This window comes from Solenopsis invicta, chromosome 7 (genome assembly GCF_016802725.1).
Source record: "Solenopsis invicta isolate M01_SB chromosome 7, UNIL_Sinv_3.0, whole genome shotgun sequence".
Lineage (NCBI taxonomy): Eukaryota > Metazoa > Arthropoda > Insecta > Hymenoptera > Formicidae > Solenopsis > Solenopsis invicta.
In genome coordinates this window covers 18,554,814-18,582,375 of record NC_052670.1, presented here as the reverse complement: position 1 = coordinate 18,582,375, position 27,562 = coordinate 18,554,814, and the positions used below count along the sequence as shown (strand labels likewise).

The 27,562-nt window shown below is 48.2% G+C and overlaps 2 protein-coding genes across 2 annotated transcripts; both read right to left on the bottom strand.

The window, feature by feature from the left end:
- Positions 1–13,112: 13,112 nt before the first annotated feature.
- LOC120358337 (protein transport protein sec31-like) lies at positions 13,113–14,039 on the bottom strand. The gene has a single exon (XM_039452252.1). The coding sequence runs from the start codon at positions 14,037–14,039 to the stop codon at positions 13,113–13,115; it is 927 nt and encodes a 308-aa protein (XP_039308186.1).
- An 8,466-nt stretch (positions 14,040–22,505) lies between these two features.
- On the bottom strand, positions 22,506–25,270 carry LOC105202980. Its single transcript, XM_011171676.1, has 2 exons — positions 24,614–25,270; positions 22,506–24,515 (listed from the first exon to the last, which is right to left on the bottom strand). Exons 1-2 carry the CDS (start codon positions 25,268–25,270, stop codon positions 22,506–22,508), a joined length of 2,667 nt encoding a protein of 888 aa, XP_011169978.1.
- Positions 25,271–27,562: the final 2,292 nt, after the last annotated feature.

Genomic DNA, 27,562 nt, shown 5'->3' with positions numbered 1-27,562 from the left:
CCGCCGCTTGACGCACATCATCGAGAAATCTGATCAAGGCAGTCTGGGTGGATGCGCCCTTCAGGAACGCAGACTGATTTGGATCCAAGGTGTCATGCTCCCCCAGATAGACCCTGATTTGGTCTGCCACAACACGTTCCAAGGCCTTGGAAACAGCACACAAAATGGAAATCGGTCTATAATCCTTCATTTGGGAAGGGGACCTGACTTTGGGCAGATGACAGCCGTGCGCCACAGATCTGGATACACTCTAGCTTCAAGGCAGTAATTAAAGATGTGAGTTACCGCTGGTAAAATGCACGGTAGTGCTATCCGCAGCAGCCTCGGTGCCAGCCTATCCTCTCCAACCGCCTCAGACTTAAATGATGTTAAGGCCCTGAGAACCTGGTGGGGCTCAATGTTGTTCCAGTAAAACTTGGAGTCATCGTACGACTCTTCTCCGAGGTAGACAGCATTGCATTCTCGCTGCTCCGACGCCATAGCGTGGCTGGTGTAGAAATTATTAAGGTCCTCCGTGGAAAAGAGCAGTCTTCTCTTCGCCCTTGACTTGATCAACCTTAGATGTTTAAGCCTCTTCCACATGGCGCCGGACCCCTCCAACGCGCTGAAGGTCGCCTGATAGTAGTTTTGTTTCGCTGTGCGTATCATATTCTGAACCTTGTTTCTCAGTCTCTTGAAGGTGACATAATCCACCTCTGAACGACTCCTCCTCCATCTCCTCCGACTTTTGTTTCTCTCTGCCATCCTCCCCCTAATCTCCTTCGTGATCCAAGGAGACGGTAGATGCTTCGGGACAATTTCCTTCAAGGGGGCGTGTTTGTTAAAGCACCCCAGAACATAGCTGTTAAATATGCTGACCTTCATGTTTACATCATCCTCGCGATACAAGGCTTCCCAGTCGTACAGGCTGAGCTCATCAGGAAAGAGTCTTCATTGAAGGCGCGAAAATCTCGCGCTATTATGCTCTTCTTGCAAAAGCTATTTTGATTCCGTACTTGATTTCAATCAGTTGATGCGTCGAGAGGAAGGTGACATCGTACTGACCCTGCATGATAAGTTTGTCACCGTCGTCAACCACGCATAGGTCAAGCCACGTAGAAGAGGAACGAGTGTGATGTGTTGGCTCAAAAGGCACCAGGAACAAGTTAGATGCTTCAACAAAAGACCGAATCTGATCCGAATCGTAAGACCGTGAACATAAATCAGCGTTAAAGTCACCGAAGATGTTCGAATGCTTGTATAAGGTAGATAAATCTGTAAAGATGTTCAAGAAATCGGTCAGATACCCACAGTGTGGAGGCCTGTAGACCACACCAAGGAGGATCTTGGACGCTCCATCCGGAATCACCTCCGCCAGTATGTATTCAGGTCTATGACAGTAGTCATTACCCGAGTGCTGTAGCAGTTTGACGCGCAGATGCTCACGCAAATAGAGACCCACACCCCCACCCTGCTTCCCGAGACGGTCACATCTGAGCCGATAGAAGCCATTCAGTGAGATCATATGATTCGAGATTGCAGGTTTAAGCAAAGTTTCTGAGAGACAAATGATATGATGTCTAGAATTTACAAAGTAAGTTCTAAATTCATCAATATGCGCGAGCAGCGATTGACAATTTACGTGACACACTCGAATGTACTCCGTCTCTTCACAGTCCATAGTCAATGATCTTGATACGGTCGGAGACCCTTTTCCGCAGGATAGGGCAGTTCTTGCAATCCAACGTTGAGTGAGATCGCTCCTCGTGAGAAAGCCATCTCTTACAGTTGCCACACACTGGATTTCTTGCCCTCGAGGCACAATCTCTGGATTCGTGTCTGTCCGCACAATGGCCACAAAGAGGTGGAAACTTGCAATGCTTAGCGAAATGACCGAAAGTCAAGCATCTAAAACACTGCAGAACCTTCACATAATCAGCGATCTTGCAAACAGACTAATTCACAAAAATGAGTTCATCCTTGAGCAGCTGAGCACGGATTCCGGGTGACACTTCTATGATGCAACTCGTGGATCTGCGATTACCCTTGGGTGGGAAAATATAAATTACCCTAATGTCCGGCGATTCAACGTTCTTCAAATTTAAAGAAGCGATCTCCTTCTTGAGATCTTCACTCTTCATACCGCAGGGGATACCGTGTACTATTAACTTGGGATTTATTTTAGCCTCCTGCTCTAGCCTGAGACCAGTCCTGTCCAGCACCTGCGACTTCCTCAGTTTAGCCAGATCCACAGAATAGGCCTCGATACGAATACCGTTCTTCCTAACTGATGATATTTTACATACCTTTAAGTCGTACTCGGAAGGCTTAAGAGTTTTTTCAAGGACGTTTCTAGTTTCGCGGGAGGTCGCAAAGCCCGGCTCATGGGAGGGAGTAACAATAAAATTTGTCGTCTTTGGAATGTCCAGTACCGGACCACGGGACACGCGGAGCACCGGTTTCGCGGAACAAGCGGACGCGTAGGTTTTCGCGCTTATATTTGTAGACGTGCTCGGAACGCAGGTAGCTCCATCCACCGAGCCAGCCAGATCGATTCGCGTCCGCAAGAAGTCGAAAGCGTCAGTAACTGCCTTATTTATATGGCTTTTAAGATCCTCCGATAGTGGAGGAGCGGACGCTTTGTGTTCTAAAGCATTCAAATAGGCCGATGACAGCTCGAGAAAAGCGTCCCTGCAGACGCAAAAAGCAGACTCGATCTGCCTCCGTCTCTCTAAAGATTCCTTGCTACTTAGTAGAATCTTAGCCACCTTGTCTGTTTACAGTTTGACGCAAAGCGAGGATTTGAAACGCGCTTACGCTCGTCGAATTTGGGGCGAGAGACACATTCGTAAGAGATATCCTTTTCCTTAGTCTCTTATTTTTATTTTCATCGCGCGCCGCATCAACATTATTCTCGTCGGCTCCGGCGAGATCACGCTCCGACATCGTACACCAATAGAAAACCCGGTAGTCAATCACAGTCCTCCGCGTTGTCCGTCGACTCGTCTATGCCGTCGCAAGTAGAGATTTTTCCGGAAGATCACAGCGAGAAAAATCAAAAAATCCCGGACAAGAGTCGCACAAACTTTGCAAGCAGAAAAAACAGAGCAAGCCAATTAAAGAAACTCAGAGCTGCAACAAAGACGCCCCGCGGGGCAGAAAACAGCAGAAAGAGTCCAAAAATTGCAGAACGAAATGACACACGACTGTAAGTACTCACGTAGCGCCAGAGAGAGAGGAGAGTGAGGTTCGTGCCGAGAGGAAAAAAGTCAACACCGCTACATCCGCCGACATCCCGCCCTACGACCGCGCAACCGCCTGCTGGTGCTGCAAGCAGCGCGGACACAGCCGATTCGAGTGCAAAAGGCCCGCACGCAAATTTTGTTTGCAGTGCGGAAAGGACGGCGTCCTCACAAAGGACTGTCACCCTCGGGCGGGAAACGCCGCAACGGCCGGGGACGCAACCGCTCCTCGGCCCGAGTCCACCTAAATTACACACCTCGACCGCATGTACCGGTCCGCCTGGGGCGACACCGGATCTCCGCTTTACTAGACACCGGGGCCGAAGTATCTATCATCAACCGACAGGTAGCCGGATACGCAAAGGAAATGCGAATATGGCCTCAAGAACAGGAAGAGGCAATCCACCTGGCCGACGGCACCACTGCCACCACGCCCGACCGCGTCAAACTCCGCCTCCGAATCGCCGGACGTCAGCTCGAACACACTTTCCAGATCCTTCCGTCCTTAGACAGCCCGATGCTTATAGGCATCGATCTATGGGCCCAACTGCAGATCACTGTACCCCCGTCACCTCCCCAGTTCCGAGAAACACAACACACGGCTTACTCGGTGACACCGGGCATGGTGAAACGAACCGCACAGGAGGAGCGAGAGCTCCAAGCCTTCCTGGCCACGGAGTTGGCCAAATTCGAGGAGGTGCGAGGACCGACCGACCAAGCCAGCCACCAGATCCGGCTGAAAACGGACGTACCAATCAAGCAACGGTACCGGCCACGCAACTCGGCGATGCAAAGCATCATTGATGAAGAGGTCCGCAAGATGGAAGGAGCCGGGGTCATCGAGCCATCTACCAGCGCATGGAGCTCTCCGGTGGTCATAGTACGAAAGAAAGACGGAAAACACCGTTTTTGTATCGACTTCCGGAAAGTAAACGAAGTCACTGAACGGGATACATACCCACTACTACAAATACCCGCCACACTGGACAAGCTGCGCGGGGGCCGGTACCTCACTACACTCGACCTGCAGCAGGGGTATTGGCAGATCTCGCTCACACCCGATAGCCGACCAATTACCGCTTTTACCGTTCCGGGCCGGGGTCTGATGCAGTTCACCGTCATGCCTTTCGGACTGCATTCGGCTCCGGCAACGTTCCAGTGCCTGCTCGACCGGATCCTGGGCCCAGAATTAGAACCGCACATGTTCGTCTATTTGGACGACATCATCGTGACCGCAACATTCTCCGACCATTTGCGGCATCTGCAGGAAGTTTTTCGACTACGCAAAGCCTAGCTCCGGTTGAATCCGGAGAAATGCCATTTCTGCCTAAACGAGCTGAAATACCTGGGCCACATCGTAGATGGCAGAGGGATCCGCACCGACCCCGATAAGGTTTGCGCCGTCGCACAATGGCCAACCCCAACAAACGTACGACAAGTCCGACAATTCGTGGGACTCGCGTCATGGTACCGCCGCTTTACACCTAGATTCTCCGAAACCGCCGCGCCACTCACCCGCCTCACGCGAAAGAACGCCCGATGGACGTGGGGGCCCGACGAGGAGGCCGCTTTTCGCGAACTCAAGCGCGCACTAACCTCCGCACCCACCCTCGCGTGCCCAGATTTCTCGCGCTGGTTCGTCCTCCAGACAGACGCCAGCACGCACGGTGTTGGCGCCGTCCTCTCGCAGCATTTTGACGAGGGGGAGCGCGTCATCGCGTACGCCAGTCAGTCGCTCCACGGCGCGGAGAAGAACTACAGTGCCACAGAGCTCGAGTGCCTGGCCGTGGTGTGGGGCATCCGGCACATGCGCGGCTACCTGGAGGGATACGAATTTACGGTCGTCACCGACCACCAGGCCCTCCTGTGGCTGCGTCGCCTGGATTCCCCCACCGGCCGACTCGGCCGATGGGCGCTCGAGCTCCAGCAATACACGTCCGGTACCACGCGGAAAAACTAAACCGAGTCGCCGACGCTCTCTCCAGGTTGCCGGCCGTGTGTAGTAACCAAGCGCGCCCCGTGTGCCCGTGGTACCGCCGCTAGTTCCTCCGCGTACGGGAGCGACCGGGGAATTTCGCGGACTACGAAATTCGGCACGATCAATTATACCGCCGTATACTCCATTCGACCAACTTTAAGGACGAAGCCGCCGAGACACAGTGGAAGTGATGCGTACCTCGCGACGAGAGAGGGGCCGTGCTGGCACTGGTACACGACAACCCTGCCGCCGGTCACCTCCGGGCATCGCCAAAACCATTGCCCGAGCCGCGCAATATTACTACTGGCCGGGGATGTCCTCCGACATCGCGCGCCACGTACGGGCGTGCGCCAATTGCCAGGCGCATAAGAGTGCCTAAGTCCGACCAGCCGGACTGATGCACGCATCCCACGTGGAGGCGCCCTGGGAACAGGTCACCACCGATCTAGTAGGATCCCTCCCGCGGTCCACCAACGGGGCCGCTTGGCTGCTGGTTTTGCAAGACCGTTTCACCAAGTGGGTGGAGTTGGTACCGCTGCGACGAGCGACCGCCACCGCCATCGCCCAGAGCATATCGGACCGCGTCGTCTACCGCCACGGTTGCCCCGAAACCCTGATCTCCGACAACGGGACGCAATTCGTGGTGGGGCACGTGCGCGAACGGCTGCGCGACCTAGGCATCCGCCACCGAACGGCTCCAGTACACGCTCCTCATTGCAACCCCGTCGAGAGGATCAACAAGACGGTCAAACCCATGATCGCACAGTTCGTAGGCCGGGATCACCGCCGCTGGGATCAGCACATCCCAGCGCTGCAATTTGCGTACAATACCGCCGTCCACGATGCCACCGGCTACACGCCCGCGTATTTGAACTGCGGGCGGGAGCTCGAGACGCCACCACGAGGCCCAGACGAGAGACGCGCGCCGAGTAACCGCTCTAGCCACCAACCAGCGACGACTCCAGGAGGCATACGAGGTGGTCCGAACAAACCTCGCCCAAGTCTTCAACCGTCAAGAAAGGTATTATAATTTGAGGAGACGGGCATGGAAACCCGCCATAGGGGACTTAGTCTGGAAGAAAGACCATCCCCTCTCGAACAAAGGCAAAGCCTTTAATTCGAAATTGGCGCCCAAATACGTCGGACCGTTGGAGGTCCGAAAAATCCATTCTCCAGTCGTCGTCGACCTACGGGGTCGACAAACGCGGTAAGTGGCACCGACATGTGCAGGACCTTAAGCCTGGTCACCGGCACGAACAGACCCGGGGGGCAGACGACGCAGAGACGGACCATGGGGAAGCAGCCGACGTAGAAGCAGCCAACGCGGAAGCAGACGACGCGACCGCAGACGACACCGAGGTAGACGCCACGACGGACGATGGCGGGACCGACAAATCCAGAGCAGACGATGCCGGCGATAATGCTGCAAGAAGGAACGACGACCCGGCAAGCAACAGGGCTCGTGCCGATCACGCCCGGTCAGCATGACCGCCAGAAGGGAAGGAGCTACCTCCCCCAATCCAAAACAGTATATAAGGGGGACCATCGTGATCTAGGAGATGCAGAAAGTTCTAATCTATCATGGATCCAGAGCTAAATGCAATTCTTACCGCACTGGCCAACGACGCCGAATTTGAGATTCTATGGCAGAGGATGATGCTGCACACCACGCCAGGCCCACCGAATCTGTTCCGTCACCGCCACACCGACGACCAAGTCCGGCCGCCGGGACCACGGAGCGTTCGATGCGCAACATCGCGCCAGGTTCGCTCGGTACGCAACACCGCTCCGGTTGTCGACGAAGCCTACTCGTTCTTCCGGGGACGCCACCGCCCGCCCCAAAGCAAAACCGGCCACCGCCATCCGCGCTCTACCGCCAGACCTGGTGCAAAGGGCAAAACCCGCCAAACCCACCCCTGCGCCTTCGACGACCCGAGTGGTTAGACAAACGGTGATTGGTGCAATGTTCTTCAGCGACCAACGCGCGAAAGCTCGCTGCACAATTGGCCGAACCATCGCCAGTGCCACGACGAGCCGGCCGACCAGCTACAGGAACATGGCAAGAGCAAGCACGCCGCCAGCTGATAGCACTGTTCGGAGACCCGTTGTCCGACCTGGACGACGACGACGGAGCCACAGCCACCACTCCGCCTTCAGCCAACACGAGGGAAACCGGCCCACGCCGCGAGGACACGACCGCGTCGACACGGGAGGAGACAGCCGCAACACCAGCACCAGCGGTCTCCTCGGCCAGGATCACCGGCAACGCACCAGCAGCCGCAACCAAACCAGCAGTTACAGCGCCGACCGCACCGGCAACCATCGGGGCCTCCAGTCCGCCAACCACAACCACCACCAAGACCGGCAACCGACCAGACCGACCGCCCATACCCGTGCGCGTACGGGACGATCTAACCGTATACGTCCCGTACTACGCGGCTACGGTTTTGCGGGTGTATAAGGTCCGTCTCGCCACGCGCCGGTTCACGCTAAGATTCGGGCGGGACGGCCAATGCCACTACGTGCGGGAATTCCCGGCGTAGTGGCCAAAGTTCGCTACTCGCAAAGGGGGTGGGGGTGATGTAACGAAACGCCCCTCCACCTCGCGCGCACTGCCACTCCGCTCCGTCCACCCGAGCAAAGCACCAGCAAACACCACGTGCGCGCACCGAGCTAACCTGCCGTCGCGATCACGCGTCAGCACGCGCGCCGTCCGTGGCGTTCAGCAACGTTCCCACTCCGGGCCAGCCGACCGAACGCACGGATTGGTCCGCCCAACCGTGCGTTCGGATATATAAGCCGGCAGTGGGAACGCCGAGTTAGATCTTCCCAGTCCGCCAAACCCGACAGGTCGAAAATCCTCGACCGCAACTCCGATTCCCAAGAGGACGAGAATACTCGCCTCATCCAGACCCCTCGACGAGAATCCTCGTCGTCCCGATTAGCTGAGGATCCTCGGCTAACACCGTTATACCGAACACCGCTCCGCAACCAATCACGGCGAGCATCCTCGCCGTGCTCCGTAATCGAGTATCCTCGGCGAATCACCGTCCACGACGAGCATCCTCGTCGAGTCCGCAGACTAGGTGTCCCTGGTCAATTATCTCCGTCTTCTCCCTCAGGGAAGACTCACCGGTAACCTAAAGCATCGTCAGGGCATCCGCGCTCTGACGATATCTTCGTCTCACTTTGCACGAGGCGGCTCGGGTGAGGCGCGGAATCGCCACCGTTGCTCCGATCCCGCGTTACGCGGCTCCCCGATCACCCCGGACACCGTGTCCGTTTAAAACCACGCGATTAGTTTAAGTTTGATTATTATTAGTTTTATCGTTCCGTCAGTATTATCGCGGTTATAGTAATTTGATTTTTGTCTTGTTTTTTTTCGTCTCGGTTCTCATTTAACATTTTCGTTATTCTGCGCGGCGCCGTACATTTGCCGTTACCAAAGCTAGCGTTTCGGATCGCTCAGAGGCGATTGGTCGTCGCGAGAGTTAATCGCGTCCCCGCTTAGGCTAAGTCCACTTGTCACGAGGCGTTCGAGTCAACAAACTATCTGACTACATGTAAATATCACTTCTTGAATAAAGATTTAGTGTTTTGTCATCTAATTCCGAGTGCGATTATTCTATCGAACCCGGTCAATCCGGCGAGCTTATCCGCAACGGCATCCTGACTCCTACCGCACCGCACGAAAACCACCAGCGTTACAGTTGTAGCCGTTTCTCTAAACGCTGTAATTTCTTGTCACAGTCTCAAAGCAACGCCTGCATTTTTTTCTCTCATTGCCGCTGCTTCTGTCATTCAGCACGAAGCTAACGCAATTCTATGGCGACCGTCCGAAAAAAATTTGCTTCGGTAGAAAATTGAAGTCTAGCAGGCGTACGAATATGCATTCTCTTTCGAAGAGGACGTCCTTCTGGCCTCGAAGGAGTGCTGTCAAAATTCACTGCTGTCAAATCTTCAGAGACGTCCATGATCTATGGAGGTTCGAGAACGATTGAACGAGCCCCCAAAATGTTGTACTTGACGGTACAAGCATACAATTCACTTATGCAAAAACACTTGTTTTTACAATGCAAAAGGACAAGACACTCTTTTATAAAAAGGAACATTAACTTTAATCCAATAGTTTTTATACAAGAAAATTGTTAGCGGAAGTATTTAAATATCTGTCGACAGCTCCGTGTTCAAAACAGAACAAAAGCCGGCCCGCTTCTTTGGTCGGATCAATTAATTTTTTGCTAGCTTCTCAAGCTTGGTCAAACGGGCACAACAGTATCTATCACGATTCATAAAACAACCTTGCATAGTGAGAGGCAAGGGGACTCAAATAAAAAAAAACACTCCAATCTGTGAGAGGCAAAAGGGGACTGTCAATAAAACAGCATCTCGATCCGTGGAAGGCGGTGTCACGTGTTACTTCAATTTTATCTATCTCGGGGAGTTTTCATATTAGACAAAAACTAAGGTCATATTTTAATCCGGACTAAAAATTCATAAGAAACAATATGTTCAGTAGACAAATATTTGTGATTGAAGACAATTCTTTTGATAGCGTTATGTTAAAGCGATGATTCTACAATTGCGAAGATTTAGGCAGAATTAGGGCGTACTGAAAGTAAATCTTTTGAAATGAAGAACGGGTTAATTTTTAGGAAATACCAGGGACAAATTTTATTTTGTGTACCCACTGCATTGGAAACGAGCGTCTTATATTAATACTCCAATGACAAGTAGGAATAGATAAAACTATATGTAACATTAGATACAGCTACTGGTTCCCTGAGATGAGGTCGAAAGTTGACAAATATATTAAAGGTTGTTTGAAATGTATTGCTTTTATCCTGATTACAGGAAAAACAGAGGAACAATTACATAATATTCTGAAAGGAAATAAACCGTTTTTAACAAAAAACATTGATCATTTGGTTCCCGTGTCCAGATCAAGCTCAATTAAAATGCGCTACGTTTTTCTTATAATCGATGCGTTCACAAAGTACGTGAAATTGTATGCTACTAAAACTACTAATACTTCTGAAGTTATTAAATGTCTTAGATCATATTTCGAGCATTATAGTAGACCATTACGAATTATCTTGGATCGTGGTAGTTGCTTTACGTTCAAAGAATTTGAAGAATATGTAAGAGAACATAATATATAACATATTGTTATGCCCGCTTTTCGGCTGAGCTTGAGAAGCTGGCCGAAGGAAGCTCGATCTTTTTGATAAAAGAAGCGTGACCGGTTTTTGCTCTGTTTCGGAACGCGGAATTGTCAAGTATTTAAATAATTCCGCCACAAATTAATTGTATATAGTCATTTGATTAAAGTCAGTGTTTCTTTTTTATAAAAGAGTTTAATCATTTCGTGTTGTGCGTTTGTTCTTTCCTTTGCGAGTGTTTTGTGTGCTCGTCTTGTCGAATACAACATTTTGGGGGCTTGTCCGATTTTGGACCACGAAAGACCATGGACATCTCAGAAGATTTAACGGCAGCGACTCCTGCGACAGCGGAGGGACGTTTTCTTTGAAAGAGAATGCGTGTTTGTACACCTAAACCTCGACTCTTCACCGAAGCAAATTCTCTTTGGGCGGTCGGTGTGGAATTACGTCAGCTTCGTGCTGAGGGACAGAAGCAGCGACAACGTGAGGAGAAAATGCAGGCATTGCTTCAGGAGCGTGACGAGAAACTACAGCGTCTGAAGGAGTGGCTATAACAATTTTCAGGCCAGTCGTTACTTTTTTCTTTTTGTCTGCCAACCGCGGAGATTTTTCGGAAACGCGGGCGTCAATTTTAAATTAAAGCCAGATATTTTCAACGAGAGTGTTTCGCTGCGCAAATATTTTACACAATTTGAATTGATTGCGCAGGCAAGTAATTGGGAAGATTTTACAAAGGCGGTCGCGTTAGCTTTGAGTTTGCGGGAGAAAGCGCATTCAGTTCTAGACGGAATAACGGAATTAAAAAATTTAAGTTATGGGGAAATTAAATCAAAGCTTGAATTACGTTTTGAAGAAGGTCATTTGTCTCAAACTTTTTACGTTCAGTTTATGTATTGTAAACAAAAATTTGGAGAAGATTTAGCTTCGTTGGGAACCGATTTAGGACGACTTTCACGTTTAGTTTATCCAGAGTGTCCTCAGGAGGTGCGCGACAGGATTGCTTGTGCTCAATTTGTTATTGGAGTCTCTGAAGGATTTTTGAGACGCACTCTCCAACTAAAGGAAATTTCTTCCTTGAGTTCTGCAATTGAGAGAGCAAAAATGATTAAAGCTATTCAGGAGAGTAGTTTTTCTCGCATTTCCTCAAATAAAGATGGCAGAAATAGAAAATTTTATCCTAGAGAGCAAATGAGAGTAGGAAATAGAAAAGAAGGAATTTCTTCAGAAGATTCTGAAAAGAAAAATTTTAATAAGTGGAAGGCTTACAAAGAATGTTGGCAATGGTGCAAAGGGACACTACAGATCAGAATGTTTTGCGGTTTCTTCTTTAGCAAAGGGAAACTAGGTTTGGTAGAGCTTAGCAGGGTCGACTCGACCATTCAAAGAGACACATTTTCAGAAATTAAAAATTGTAGGAAAATTAAGTTAAAAGATTATTTTTGTTATCCTGGTCTAATTGATGAACAGGATTGTATTTTTAAAATTAATACAGGCTCAGACGTCTCTATATTAAATAAAAAATTTGTAGTACCACTTGTTGAAGATGTTAGCGTGAATTCCTTTCAATTGAGATATCCCACTGGAGAGAAAGTTTCTATAATTTCTAGAAAGAAAGTTGTAACGGTACGCCGTTTCGGTCGGTTCGGTGCGGTGCGGGAACTTCGGGATCGGGCCGGATAAGGCTCGTCGATTGGTCAGATGTCCGTAATGATTATACCCAATGTTTTACGTAGCAAAAGATAGAGAATGATTTATTAGAATGACAATTGCAAAAGAGTTGACAAAATGAACATGAGAGAAAATAAAAGAGATAACGAAATAGAGAGATATCAAAATTAAAGAGAGCTTGTCGGTGTCCAGCCAATCGCCGGTATCGGATTGCGGCGGTATGACTTCCGAAAACTAAGGCTTATTCACGCGGTTTACATTTGGACAAAAGAACTTAACTATTTATTTACAGATGTAGGCTAAACTACGCGGTGAGCTATGTTGGCTGTACGCCCGTACGGTCGGGGAGTCGCGGGGCGCGGCGGGAGTGACTAGCGCGGTGGTGTAAGCGCGTGCGCAAGTGCGGGTCGTTGTCGGCGCGGTCGCCGCCGCGATTTGCCCGAGCGCGCCCCATGCAAGTGGGGCGCTCGATCGACAGGTTGCTTGTGCCCTGTCGATGACTAGGTTACGAGATTCGTCGGTTTGACAGTAAGGTATTCGAGGACGACAGTGATTGGTCGAGAATGCTCGGCCGGTGAGAATGACGAGAATGCTCGTCGAGGATCTCGGACGTGATTGGTCGAGAATGCTCGGCCGGTGATGATGACGAGAATGCTCGTCGAGGATATCTGAGTTGACTGATCGAGGATACTCGGCCGGGGGTATCGACGGGAATGCCCGTCGAGGATACTGGAGTGCGACGAGAATGCTCGTCTTAAGGAAGCAATCGAGAATGCTCGGTCTTTGGACGGGTCAGATAATCGGACGGATCTGCCTCTGCGTTCCCACTGCTGGCTTATATATCCGAACGCGCGGCTGAGCAAGCCAATCCGCGCGCTCGGTCGGCTGGGCCGGAGTGGGAGCGTGACGGAACGCCACGGCGCGTATTGCCGCGTGGTCGCATGGCGAAGTTCGGTCGTGCGCGCACGTGGTCCCCGGCTACGCTCGGCATTCGTCGTTCGGTGGACGGAACGGAGGCGCAGAGACGGTGGAGGGGCGTATCGTTACATCACCCTTCCCCGTTTAAGTGGCGAACTTTGGCAACTACGCCGGGAATTCCCGCACGTAGTGGCAGCGGCCGGCGCGGTCAGAGCGCAACGTGTACCGACAAGTCGCGAGTCGCACTTTGTACACCCGTGAGATCCGCGCGGCGTGATACGGCACATGGATTATCTGATCCTCGCGCACTCGCACTGGTATAGACGGGGGAGTGTCCCGCGTGGAGGGTACGATGGCCGGTGTTGCTGGCGGTGTCCTCGGTGCCCTGGTTGGAACTGCGGCGACTGGTCGTGCGGTTGCTGGTTCCGCAGCTTTGATGGAGAGCATCGCTGGTGTGGTTGGTGGCTGGCCGTGCGGGTTCGGTGTCGGAGTCGAGGCGCTTTCCTCCTCTAGATCGGAGAGCGTGTCCCCAAAGAGCTCCACTAAGCTGGCTTTCCCCCGCTGCTCTGGTCGTTCCGGCTTGGTAGCGTCGGCCGGAGGCGCAGTCGGAACGACAGCCGGCGATGTTGGCCTTGCCGGTGTCGCAGTCTTCCGACTTGCGGATAGTGACGAAGGCGGTCGACGTATCGCCGGCCGCGATGGAGGTTCTGTCAGGAGTGCGGCGAGTTTCCGGGCGTTAGTGGCGGAGGACCGCTGGATCCGCACCCCTATTACCGGGGCGTCCTTTCTTGGTGCCGTTGCAGTGCGGACGAGGCACTGACGGGGGCCCGTTCTTTTGGCCTCCTCGACTAGTTCGCGTGATGGTGCTCGCACGCTGATGACCCGACGCTTCGGTCGCCTGGTGGTCGCGTCCCGGGTCATTCTGGGCAGTCCGTGCGGGCCGGCGGCAGGATGCGGCGCGGTTGGCGGTTGGTCGGCCGTTGCCGAGAATAAGTCCGGGCGAGGAGGCACTATGGTCATAACTCGGGACCGTAATGCCTCGAACTCCTCGTCGTTGGTAGGCTCCGTTAACAGTGCGTCTAGCTGTTCCATTTTCACGGATCACTTTCTGCGGTTTTCGGGTCGGTTGGTCTGCCTTATATACCTCTCCGGGTCTGGGAGAGGGTGCTCCTTCCCTCGGGATGGCATGGCTCCTGGACGTGATTTTCACGTGTTCAACTCCTGGCAGGGTCATCGGCATTGGATTCTGCTGTCTCATGGTTGCCGTGGGTATCGTCTGCTCGGTCGTCATCTGCCCGGTCGTCGTCTGCACGGTCGTCGTCTGCTCGGTCGTCGTCTACTCGGTCGTCGCCTGCTTGGTCGTCGTCTACTCCGGTGTGATCGTTTTGTTCGTCTTCGTCATCCTCGGTATCGGTTTGTTCGGTAGCGGCTTCGCGTGTGCCGGGCTTAAGGTCCTGCACGTGGACTCGACGGTGCCATTTGCCCTGCGGGTCTCGGATGTCCACGATCACGGGTGAGTGTTTTTTGCGGACTTCAAACGGTCCGGTATACTTAGGGGCTAGCTTGGCGTTAAACCCCTGGCCCTTATTGGAGAGCAGATGTTCTCGCTTCCATACGGTATCTCCTAAGGCCGGTTTCCATGCGCGTCTTCGCAGATTGTAGTGCCGTTCTTGCCGGTTGAAGGCACGTGCCAGGTTGGTACGCACGACTTCGTAAGCCTCTTCTAGTCGTTGTTGATTGGCGGTTGGCGTCGCTGCCAGTACTGGTCATTGATCGCGGAGTCCGGTCGGTTCCTCTAATTCGCGCCCGTGGTTCAAATAGGCGGGCGAGTATCCGGTGGCGTCGTGCGGAGCCGTATTGTAGGCGAACTGCAGTGCGCCTAGCTGTTGGTCCCACAGGCGGTGGTTGTTCCCCACGAACTGTGCTACAATCGTCTTGATCGCCCGGTTAGTCCGTTCAACGGGGTTACAGTAGGGTGCGTAGGCTGGTGTGGTACGGTGTTCTATTCCTAACTCCTGTAACAGGGTTTTCATCGGTCGCCCGATGAACGACCGTTGTCCGAGATGACCTGCCGGGGACACCCGTGCCGGTAGACGATGCGATCGGTGACGTGTTGCGCAACGGTCGCCGCGGTCGCTCGCCGGAGTGGACTTAGTTCGACCCACTTCGTGAAGCGGTCTTGCATCACTAGTAGCCACGCATGGCCACTAGCGGACCGCGGAAGGGGTCCCATCAAGTCCATCGTGACTTGTGCCCATGGCGGGTCGACGTGGGACGTGTGTAATAGTCCGGCTGGCCGTGTTTGCGCGTGTTTGTATCGCAGACAATTCTGACAGTCTCGGACGTACCGGGCGATGTCGGCGAACATCCCCGGCCAATAGTAGTGCCGCGCGGCCCGGGCAATGGTTTTCGCGATTCCCAGGTGCCCGGCGGTGGGGGCGTCGTGCATCTGAGTCAGTACGGCCGGTCGCTCCGGTCGTGGAATGCACCGCTTCCACTGAGCCTCGGCCGGCTTGTCTTTGAAATCGGTCGAGTGAAGGATACGACGGTAGAGTCGGCCCCCCCCGAATCTCATAGTCGGGGAAGTTCTCTGGGCGCCCACGCACGTGGCGGAACTGTCGGCGGTACCACGTACACGCAGGCAGTGTTCGGTTGCAACACACAGAGGGCAGGCGGGAGAGCGCGTCGGCCACGCGGTTGAGCTTCCCGGCTCGGTAACGGACGTCAAAAGAGTATTGTTGGAGCTCGAGTGCTCAACGTCTGAGTCGCCCAGTGGGAGAATCCATGCGGCGTAACCACTGGAGGGCCTGGTGGTCGGTGATGACCGTGAACTCGTAGCCCTCCAAGTAGCCTCGCAGGTGTCGGATTCCCCACACTACAGCCAGGCACTCGAGCTCGGTGGCGCTATAATTTTTCTCGGCTCCGTTCAGTGAACGGCTCGCGTAGGCAATGACGCGTTTGCCGTCTTCGAAGTACTGCGACAGGACGGCGCCCAGCCGGTGCTGGCTAGCGTCCGTATGCAGCAGGAACCGTCGCGAGAAATCCGGACACGCGAGGGTGGGTGCGGTAGTTAGCGCTTCTTTTAAACTTTGGAAGGCGCGCTCCTCCTCCGGACCCCAATGCCACCGAGCGTTTTTCCTCGTGAGCTGGGTAAAGGGTGCCGCGATGGCGGCGAAGTTCGGTGTAAACCGTCGATACCATGAGGCCAGTCCCACAAACTGACGGATCTGGCGGATGTTGGTGGGAGTTGGCCACTCGGTGACAGCTCGGACCTTGTCCGGATTAGTGCGGATACCTCGTCGGTCTACAATGTGCCCGAGGTACTTAAGTTCGGTGTGGCAGAAGTGGCATTTTTCTGGGTTTAATTTCAGGCGTGCCTCGCGCAGGCGACGGAACACCTCCTCTAGGTGTTTTAGGTGGTCTGCAAAGGTCGGGCTGGCGATGATAACGTCGTCCAAATACACGAACACGTGCGGCTTGAGTTCGGGCCCTAAAATCCGGTCGAGAAGTCGTTGGAAGGTGGCCGGGGCCGAGTGTAAGCCGAATGGCATCACCGTAAATTGCTTCAGGCCGCGACCCGGTACGGTGAAGGCCGTGATAGGACGGTTCTCCGGCGTCAGAGGAATTTACCAGTACCCCTTTTCTAAATCAAGAGTCGAGAGGTACTTGGCTCCTCGCAACTTGTCTAGCGTGGGTGTAATATGTGGCAAGGGCTAGGCGTCCCGCTCGGTTACCTCGTTGACCTTCCTGAAGTCTATGCAGAAGCGGTGTTGGCTGTCCTTCTTTCTGACTATGACCACCGGGGAGCTCCACGCGCTGTTGGAAGGCTCGATTACCCCGGCGGCCTCCATTGTACGGACTTCCTCGTCGATGATCCGCTGCATCGCGGGGTTCCGCGACTGATACCTTTGTTTGATGGGATGTTCGGTTTTCACTCGGATATGGTGTACGGCCTGGTCGGTGGGTCCCTGAACGTGCTCGAACTTGGCGAGCTCGGTGGCCAGAAAGGCCTGTAATTCCTGTTCCTCCTGTGGTGTGCGTTCGGTCATCCCGGCGGTGACCCCATGCGTGGGTCGAGGCTCTCGGTGTCGTCGGGCTCGAGGTGGCGGCGGTGGTGGGATGGTGAGACCAAGCTCGGACCACAAATCCGTCCCAATCAGCAGATCGCTCTCCAGGAACGGGAGGAGCTGGAACGTGTGATCCAGCCTCCGCCCGGCGATGCGTAGTGGGAGACGGACTCGCCCGGGCGTGGTAGCGGTGGTCCCGTCGGCCAGGTGGATGGTCTCGTTTTGGACCTCCGGCCAGATACGCAAGGTCTTGGCGTATTTGGCGACCCGGCGGTTAATCATCGAGATCTCGGCCCCGGTGTCCAGCAGGGCCGAGAATCGGCGCGGTCCGACACGCACCGTGATGTGCGGTCGCGGCTGGTACTTTATACGGATCCGGGCCGAGGGGCGGACGCGTCCTCGGCCGGCGGCGCGTTTCCCGCTCGGGGATAGCACTCCCTAGTCAGGACTCCATCCTTGACGCACTGCGAGCAGAACTTTCGGGTCGGTCGTTTGCAGTCGAAGCGGCTATGGCCGCGCTGCTTACACCGCCAGCAGGCGGTGTTTCGGTCGTAAGGCTCAGCGGTGGTGGCGGCGGCCGTGGTGACTTTACGCTTCTCTGCCCGGTTCTCGCTCTCCTGAGCCTTGGAGATCTCCTCGAACTCGGCGGCCTGCTCTGCCAGGTCGGCAAGGTCGGTAGCGTCGCACAGTGGATCGAAACGTTTGAATTAGTGGACATGACATTTTTCTCATGATTACAGCTCAAAATTTATATTTTTCATGCATTTTAAGACATAATTAAGTGTGAATAAATAATATTTTCTGAAAATTTGAATCTTTGAACTCTATTTTTCATAATAAAAAAATGAAAATAATTAATATCTGTTTCTTCGAAATTTTATTCCCTCTCAGTGATAACACTTGGTACCGCGTGAAGGTGGGGAAATAACCAACCTTGGGCAAGTTTTTTTAAAGGGATGCCGTCGCCTACCCTTATAATAAAATTAAATTTTAGCAACAAATAATAATTCTCTGAAAACAAAGTAACTCAAAATAAATTAATCAAACATCTAAATTAAAATTCAAAGGAATTAGTTCTGGGCAAGTTTTTTTAAAGGGATGCCCTCGCCAACCCTTATGAATTGGAGTACAATATAAGAAATATTTGAAAATTTCAGATAGACTCATCTGATTGTTCACTATCCGTACTCATATTATCTGAAGTTTCATTTTTCTCTTCATTTATTGTTTCTTTGAACAATTCAAAAGTTTCCGGAAACATTTTTTTCGGCTTACTTCGACTTGAATGTCTTAGACTCGTTATGTATGGATCAGATGAGATCAACAGGGAAAACATAATGTCTTTATTTGTACATTTTCTGTTCTTTTTTCTTGTATTATTTAGTCGAAATCGTCGAAATTCCTTATGTCTTGCTTCTATAACTTCTGCAGATAATTGGCCTATAGGAAGAAGAGCATTCCTTATAATATTGGCACCATGACATAAAATTTTGTGCACACTTGCTGGCATATAATACCAGTCTTTTTTATAACTTTTTTATAACAAGTTTTGCTAAATCCTTCCCAAAAATATCAAATTTGTCAGGATCGATTTCTTCACCACACGCAATAGCCTGTAACAGAATTGAAAATTTTCTTATTATTATTTCGTCCAATCCAGTGATTTCTGCAGTTACTGAAGGATTTTCAAAAAATCTTCTAGCCGTATTTCCATCGTTACTTGTTCCAACACCCTGTTTCACTACATCTATCAATAATCCGAGTTTCTGTCTGAATTGTTGTTGTATATTTCTTTTCTTTCTAATTTTAATATTTTCTGCTGTGGATCTCTTACAGACCATTTCTGTATTTCAAGATTGTATGAAATGTGAAGCAAATATTCCATGCATCTGATCCATGCATGAAGACTGGACATTACAAATTTCAAATTATTTATGTTTATTGTTCGTTGTTGAACAATATCAAAAGAAATCATCTGCTTTGGAGTTGCCCCGCATATATAACAATTCATTGATGATGATTCTGCTATGGCTGAACAAGCTTTACCATCGATCATCGTCAATATCATTTCATGTTTTACGATAACATCGTTATTCAAATGTGTTACAGACAGATTATTTATTTTATTATCAATATTTTCTCTCTCGCGTCTAATAATTTCGTCACTTTTTTTTATAAATTCAAATTTTATTGGTCTACACCAGTTTGTTGAAGATGGTTGTGGATTTTGCCATATAATTTTGTCACCACTAACCAATCTCAAGGGAACAAGACTAATTGCAAAAACTGATTCATCTCTTGGTTTATCTATATCAATGATATTATCCGTGAATACTTGTTTGTAAAACGATTGTCCACTAGCTCCATCAAAACCCCATTTAGAAATCAATTTCAAATTTAATAATTTTTCATTAGTATCAATTTTTAGAGTTTTCCATAATCTTTGAACAGTAAGATCTAATAATGCTTGTAATTCGATTTCTGCGTGTGTTTCTGTAAATATCATCATTTCCTTAAGTGGATAACAATCTCTTTTAGCTAACTGTATTTGATAGTAAGACGGATATAGATTTACACCGTGTTCTATTGATGTCATTCGTAATTGTATGTATTTCGATTTTGATAAATTCAGCGATATCATTAATGCTAAAGCTTTTTCCCTAGAATATATTTTCTCTTTATATTGGCTTTTACCCTCGCAAAATGCCCATATCTTTGATGCTTCTTCAGGATTATCCATTAGATACTGTTCAAGAAATGATTAATGCTACTGCAATCGTTAGCTTAAAAAACAGTATATTTGAGCATTACTTTTCTTACAAAAGATTGTTGGCTCGACAACGTTGATGTGCATTACACGGGAGACGGCGCTGGAGAGAGAGCGCGCGTTCACTCAACGCTCGCTATATTGCGTCGCTTCCCCTAGAATCTAGGGGCGCTGGTTAACACAAAAATGGCTTCACATGCCGCGAATAATCAAAGCATAAAATGTTACTAACGCCTTTAAATAAAATAATATAGAAATAGATGAGTTTGATAATAACGAGAATATTATACATCCCGACCGCGTTGCAAGCCGATGACTTGCAAGAAAACAAATATAAACTTAATTAACTTGTGAATTAATTGGCAAAATACAGATTTTTGGAATGCTGCGCTGTAATATTCCGTTTGCTGTTTTTACATCGACTATCCGAATTAGTCCATCCTTTCCAAGGTGTACGTCGATAACTCTTCCTAGACGCCACTGCAAAGGAGGTGTGTTGTCATCTCGTAGCACTACCATTGTGCCCACTTTTATGTCGACTTTCGTATGTGTCCACTTTTGGCGTTGCTGAAGTTGAGTTAAATACTCTTTGGACCATCTAGTCCAAAAATGTTGTCGCATCTGGATTAACAATTGATGTCTGGTTAAACGGTTAATTGGCGTGTTGGATACATCCAATTCTGGAGGCGACGTCAAAGGTACTCCAATTATAAAATGACCTGGAGTCAGAACAGCCAAATCTGTGCCATCGTCGGATATCGGAAACAGAGGTCTCGAGTTTAGGCATGCTTCAATTTGCACCAGTATAGTATATAATTCTTCGTAGCTAAGTGGTGTGGTTCCAATTATTTTCCGTAAGTGAACTTTTGCAGATTTGATAGACGCTTCCCAAAGACCTCCCATGTGTGGGGAGTGAGGGGGAATAAAAATCCATTTAATAGAATTTTCAGCTAAAAAATCTGAGATCTTCGCGTGATGCTCTGGATTCCGTAACATATCAGCAACTTCTCGCAACTCGTTGTTTGCTCCTACGAAGTTCTTCGCATTATCCGAATATATACTTGCGCATTTGCCCCGACGAGCTATAAATCTTTGTAAGGCTCTCATGAATGCTGCTGTACTTAAATCTACAACTAACTCTAAATGTACCGCTCGAGTCGAAAAACATACAAAAATACACATATAAGCCTTGTCGGTTTTGTTTCGCGAAATTTTTATAACAAAGGGCCCGCCGTAGTCGATTCCTACATTTAAAAATGGCCTACTTGTTGTAGTACGTGTTGTCGGTAAATCACCCATTCGTTGGTATAAAATAGGAGGTTTTGTACGAAAACAAATCACACACTTTCGCAAGACATCCCTTACAACGCTTCGCGCGTGAATCGGCCAGAATTGAGTTCGAATTGCTGCTAAGAGGGCTTGAGGCCCTGCATGTAAATGCTTGTAATGTTCGTGTAAAACTATTAAACGTGTTAAAGGATGTTTTGATGATAAAATAATCGGATATTTCTGAGCATAAGGGATAGGTGTGTTAGAGAGCCTCCCTCCCACGCGCATAACGTTACGTTTATCTAAAAACGGGAGTAATGAACGTAATTTACTTGTTCTACTAACTTGGCCGCAAGATTTCAAACTTTCTATCTCGTCCGCGAAATTATGCCTTTGAGCGATCAAGACTAGCATGGTCATTGCACGTTCTAGCTCCGATACCGTCAACGGCCCTACAGTCCTGGACTCATGATGCAATACGTTTTCTTTAAATCGCGAACAATATGCGATTATTCGTTTCAATTTTAATAATGATGAGAATCTCAAGAACAACTCGTTTTCTTTGTTGACTCGAGTATGAAATATTTTCGTAGTAGTAGATTTTCGTTCTTCGAGTAGACTTCCATCGGGAATGACACTCTCGTTACGTGATGGCCAATCTTTCGTCTTTAACCACTTCGGTCCGTTCCACCAGAGGAGACAACTGTTTAACTGTTCAGGGTTCATTCCCCTGGATATAATATCTGCAGGGTTTTCCTTCGAGTCAACGTGATGCCACTCTATTTGATCAGTTAGTTTTTGAATTTCAGTGACTCTATTTGCCACAAATGGCACCCATCTCGAGGGTTCACCCTTTATCCATGCAAGCGTAATCGTGGAATCGCTCCATAAATGCGTTGATGTTGGCTTAATTGTCAAAGCTTTAGTTACTTGTTGATAGTCGGGCAAGCAACAATGCTGCCGAAAGCTCTAGTCTTGGTAATGAAATAGACTTTACTGGTGCTACTCTCGACTTCGCACACAATAAATTTACAGTTGCATCTCCCCGTGAGTTTTCAGTTTTGATGTAAAAGCAACAACCATAAGCGAGTTCTGAAGCGTCGCAGAAACCATGCAACTCTGAAGAAACGCAATCGTTGCTAAAGGCGTATCGTGGAATTGAGATTTTAGAGATGCTCTGCAGTTGAGCACGAAAATGTGTCCATTTTGATTGCAATTCAGCAGGAACGGGATCGTCCCATCCAACCTTGGACCGCCAGAGATTTTGAAGTAGTAGCTTGGACTGAACGGTTATTGGTCCAATTGATCCCAATGGGTCGAATATTTGCGAAGCAACCGACAATATAACTCTCTTGGTGAGTTTCGATAAATGCGGTTTTAAATTGATTCGATATTGAAAGGTATCTCGTTTTGGATTCCATATAATGCCCAGTGTGTTTACTTCTTTATTAAAGTTTACGGATTCTGAGGTCTGTCGTTGTCCTCATTGGAGATTAAATTCTTATTCGAATTCCACTTGTGCATCTCAAAGCCTCCACCGCGTAAGATCCTCGTGACGTCTTCTTTTAAAGTTTTCAATTGATTTAAATTATTTCCGCCTGTGATTAAATCATCGACATAAAAATCTTGTAGAATTGCCGCGCTTGCTTCAGGTAACGTGTCTTTATGTTCAATTGCAAGTTGATATAGACATCGTATTGCAAGAAATGGTGCACTGGCTAAGCCATATGTGACCGTGTTTAAGCGGTATGCTTGGATTTGTCCCGAAGTTGTCCGCCATAAAATTCGCTGCAGATCTCGTTGATCGACATTTAATAAGATCTGTCGATACATCTTATGAATATCGCCGGTGATAACATAACTATGTTGCCGGAATCGCAGCATGATATCAAATAATGAATTTTGAATCGTGGGTCCTACTGACAGTATGTCATTGAGCGACTTGCCGGACGACGTTTTGCAGGACGCATCAAAGACCACACGTACCTTAGTGGTAGTACTCGTTGCTTTAACAACTGCGTGATGTGGAATGTAGTTCGCATTTTTATCATCGCCTGTAGAATTCTCCACCGCGCTCATGTGTCCTAGTCTCTCGTATTCCTGTATGAAATTAATATATGCTTCCTTCAGCTCAGGATTTTTCTCTAACTTTCTTTCAATTGATCTTAGACGCTTCTCTGCAATTTCCCGAGATTCTCCAAGTGAAGAAACCTTGTCTTTTAATGGTAGTTGCACGATGAATCGACCGTCTTGATCACGTTGATGTGTGGAGACAAAATGATTCTCACAAAGTTGTTCTTCCTTTGTGTACGGAGTTGAATGCTCGATCTCTTCTAACTTCCAGAATCGTTCGAGCTGTTCTTGGATTTGTGAGTTCGTAGACAAATGACACTGTGACGTAGTGCATTGAGTCGAGGACTTACAAGGAGCAAATGGACCACTGATAATCCAACCTAATTTCGTTTCCTGTAATATTGGTTGGTTATTACCTAGCCTTACGCGTTGTTCCTGTAATAATTCATAGAATAATGTAACGCCAATTAATAAATCAATTCTCGCAGGAATATTGTATTTCGGGTCTGCTAGAAAGACATTTTTAGGAATTGTAATTTGCCGTGCATCAATTTCGTCTGGTGGCAGCATTCCAGTAATAGACTCTACTATAAAACAAACCATGTCTGTATGATAATTATTATATTTCGATTTTATCATCGCGATAGCTCTATGATTTACGAAAACATTTGTCTGACTAAGACCGTTAATTAAATGATTCGTTTTATATGTCTTTAATTGCAACCGTTGACATAAATCCTCTGTCATAAAATGACTTTGAGAAGCTGAATCAAGTAAGGCTCGACACTCTTGGTACTCACCCTTACTGTCGCGTATAAGAACAATTGCCGTGGATAATAACGCGTATACTCCACTCTTGATAGCGCAATGTGACATTGTGACTGTATTGCTTGCCTGTGACGAAACATTAACATTCGTGGCTTGTGAAGATTCCGATTCTTCAACGTTAGTCGTCTTAACGCGTGAACTATCATTAGTATCAAAATGTAACATAGTATTGTGCTTCCGCTTGCACCGTTGACAACCACCAAACGTACATTCGCGATCGGCATGGAGCCGCAAACAATTTAAGCAGACCTTTAATCGTTTTGATTCTCGTGCTCGCTCTTGTGGCGATAATTTCTGAAACAATGGACATGCATACAACCAATGAATATTTTTGCATAATGGACACTGCTTGTTCGTTGATTGTGCAGTTAAAGCTACGGATTTTTTATATGATTTGATGTCGGGCAGCACGTTGTCCTTCTCTTTGTTAGATGATAATAATGTTTCCAAAATAGAATATCGTTTGTTCAAGAAATCCATAAATTCCGTCATCGTTGGTAATGAGGCAAATTCGCATTTAAATTCCCATTCCCGTTTGGATTTGGGATCCAGTTTAGGCGTAATCTAATGAATTAACAGCGTGTCCCACGTATGTACAGGCTGCTCGAGTTTAGTTAAAGCACATAAGTGCTGTTGTACATCATCAATTTTCTGAGACTTACACACGACTCTTTCGAAATTATTGGTAAATCAAGTAACGCTTGTATATGATGATGCACTATAAGCCTTTTATTTTCGAAACGTGCCTTTAATAATCTCCACGCCGCGTCGTAATTTTCGTTTGATAAACTTAGAGACTGAAAACACTGTGCTGCACGACCTTTCACCGCCGACTGTAAATAATAAAACTTCTGAATTTTCGTTAAATTCGTGTTAGAATCAATAATGGCTTCAAACGTATCGCGAAAGGTAACCCATTGGTCGTACTCACCATTGAATTTCGGAAGATCTATATTCGGTAATTTAAGTAATGAATTTGCATGTGTCGCTATATCGGTGGTGGTCGTAGTCATCGGTGCGACAGATGGTTCTCGTGACGAACTCGGTCGTAATCTAGCCGCTAATTCTCTTGCCAATGTAATGACCGTAAAGAAATTGTCTTCGAATTTTGTACGCTCATCGTTATCAACGTCGGTGATTTCCTCGATCTGTTGCTGAACCTCTTCAAACTCGGACAATATTTTCTCGGCGCGTTCTAACCTCAATGGTAACTCTCGAGCTTTAGACGGATCGGTTTCAGCCTTTTTCAAAAACGTATGAAATGTAGTTAACCTTGCCTTTACGGTGCCTCGTTTCTTTATTAACGCTTCCGAGGACATCGTGAACAATGATCGCGTATATCGATTGAAAGTGAGGTGACAATAATTATGCACTCACAAGCTGAAGCACACGAGTTGGCTTCCGAAAAGGTACAATGAATTGACCTTCAAATAACGAGAAGTACAGTGAATTGACTTCTAAGTAATGAGAAGTACAGTGAGTTGACTTCAAAAAACGAATAATTTTACGCTTTATACGGAACAGACTTACAGTTCGTTGTCGCAACAGTCGCATCGAAGTACATCTAACCTCATAGTTGCACACCGACGCCGTACTCGAGCCCGCAATCCTCGCAATTTGCCGAAAGATCCGGCTCGAAGGACCAAAATGTACAAGAAATGATTAATGCTACTGCAATCGTTAGCTTAAAAAACAGTATATTTGAGCATTACTTTTCTTACAAAGGATTGTTGGCTCGACAACGTTGATGTGCATTACACGGGAGACGACGCTGGAGAGAGAGCGCGCGTTCACTCAACGCTCGCTATATAGCGTCGCTTCCCCTAGAATATAGGGGCGCTGGTTAACACAAAAATGGCTTCACATGCCGCGAATAATCAAAGCATAAAATGTTACTAACGCCTTTAAATAAAATAATATAGAAATAGATGAGTTTGATAATAACGAGAATATTATACAGATACCCTATGATCAGAAAGTACCGGGAATTTTTTATTTAAAAGTACCGCGCATGCGGGAACCGGTTTATTTTTTTTTCTTATGTTGGTACGACCTTAAGACGCACATCTGTCAGGTTTTAGTGCCATCCGATCATTAGTGTCTGCCTGGCGTTTGTTTACATCAATCAACTTTTTTCATTTTGCCGCATTTTATCATGAATAATTTTGTTGAACAAAGAGTTTGTTTGAAATTTTGTGTTGCGAACGAAATTTCGTGTGCCGATGCACTGAAAATGTTGCAAAAAGCATTTTGCGAATCTGCTCTATCAAAAACAATAGCATACGAGTGGTATAAAGACTTTAAAAGTGGTCGTGCAGTGGTGGAAGATTTCCCTCGTTCCGGACGTCCATCGACGTCGAACACCGATGAAAACGTGAAGAAAGTGAAAGAAATGGTGCTTGAAAATCGTCATACCAGCTTAAGAGAGATGTCTAGTGAACTTGGCATTGCATATGGAACGGCACAGCATATTGTGGTTGATGTTTTGGGTATGAGATGCGTGGCAGCCAGGCTCGTTCCGAAGGATCTGAATTTCTTGCAAAAACACCACCGAAAGACAGTTGCTGAAGAGATGATTTCTGAAGCCCAAAGTGATCCAACCTTCATGAAACGGATAATTACGGGCGACGAGACATGGGTTTATGAATTTGACATGGAAACAAAGCAACAATCGTCCGAGTGGCGCTTCGAAGACGAGCCGAAACCGAAAAAACCGCGTCAAAGCCGCTCAAAAGTGAAGGTGATGTCGACTGTTTACTTCGATTGCCAAGGCGTTGTGCACTATGAGTACCTTCCACCGGGCCAGACAGTCAACAAAGAATATTATCCGTTTTGAAGCGTTTGAGAGATGCTGTACGTCGCAAACGGCCGGAAATGTGAGCCGACAATTCTTGGATTTTGCATGATGATAACGCACCATCGCACCGAGCCCGAATTGTACTGAATTATTTGACCAAACATCAAGTAAATACCGTCAAGCAAGCACCGTATTCACCTGATATGGCCCCGTGCGACTTTTTTTTGTTCCCCAAGTTGAAGTTGCCACTTCGTGGAAAGAGATTTCAGTCGATCGAGGAGATCAAAGAGAATGCGACGAGGAAACTAAAGGCCATCCCTTCGTCGGCCTACCAGGGATGCATGGAGGACTGGGTCAAGCGTTGGCACATGTGTGTTGCTTCAGATGGATCATATTTTGAAGAAGATAAAATAAATTTGCCTGAAATTTAACTCTATTTTGTTTTATTTAAAAATTCCCGATACTTTCTGATCATAGGGTATGATAATATCTTCGAAATATCTTTATTTCCTGATTGTTGCATTTTCATTTTTGTAGCAAAGGCCAATTCATCTCCATTATTATTCATCCTTAATATTTCGGTTCGTCTCTTCTTTTGTTTGTCAGATAATTCCGAAAATGATTTTCTCTTCACTGGCCTCGATGAACCGGATGAACCTGCTCGTATTAAATGTATTTCTAAACTCTCCTTTGGAATATTGAATTTTTTATCTAACCATGTTTGATGCTTTTTTATGAAATTTTCATAAGTCCGATTTGCATTACACCATTTTTTATATAAATTATTGCAAAATATTCTTAGGGGATCATATAA

Bases quoted from the DNA above. Each gene is read 5' to 3' on its own strand.
- LOC105202980 (XM_011171676.1), bottom strand. From the start codon at position 25,270: ATGTCCTCGGAAGCGTTAATAAAGAAACGAGGCACCGTAAAGGCAAGG. The intron at 24,516-24,613 runs GTAAGTCTCAGA...TTAATTCATTAG, and splicing joins TAATTTCGAAAGAGTCGTGT to ATTACGCCTAAACTGGATCC.
- LOC120358337 (XM_039452252.1), bottom strand. From the start codon at position 14,039: ATGGAACAGCTAGACGCACTGTTAACGGAGCCTACCAACGACGAGGAG.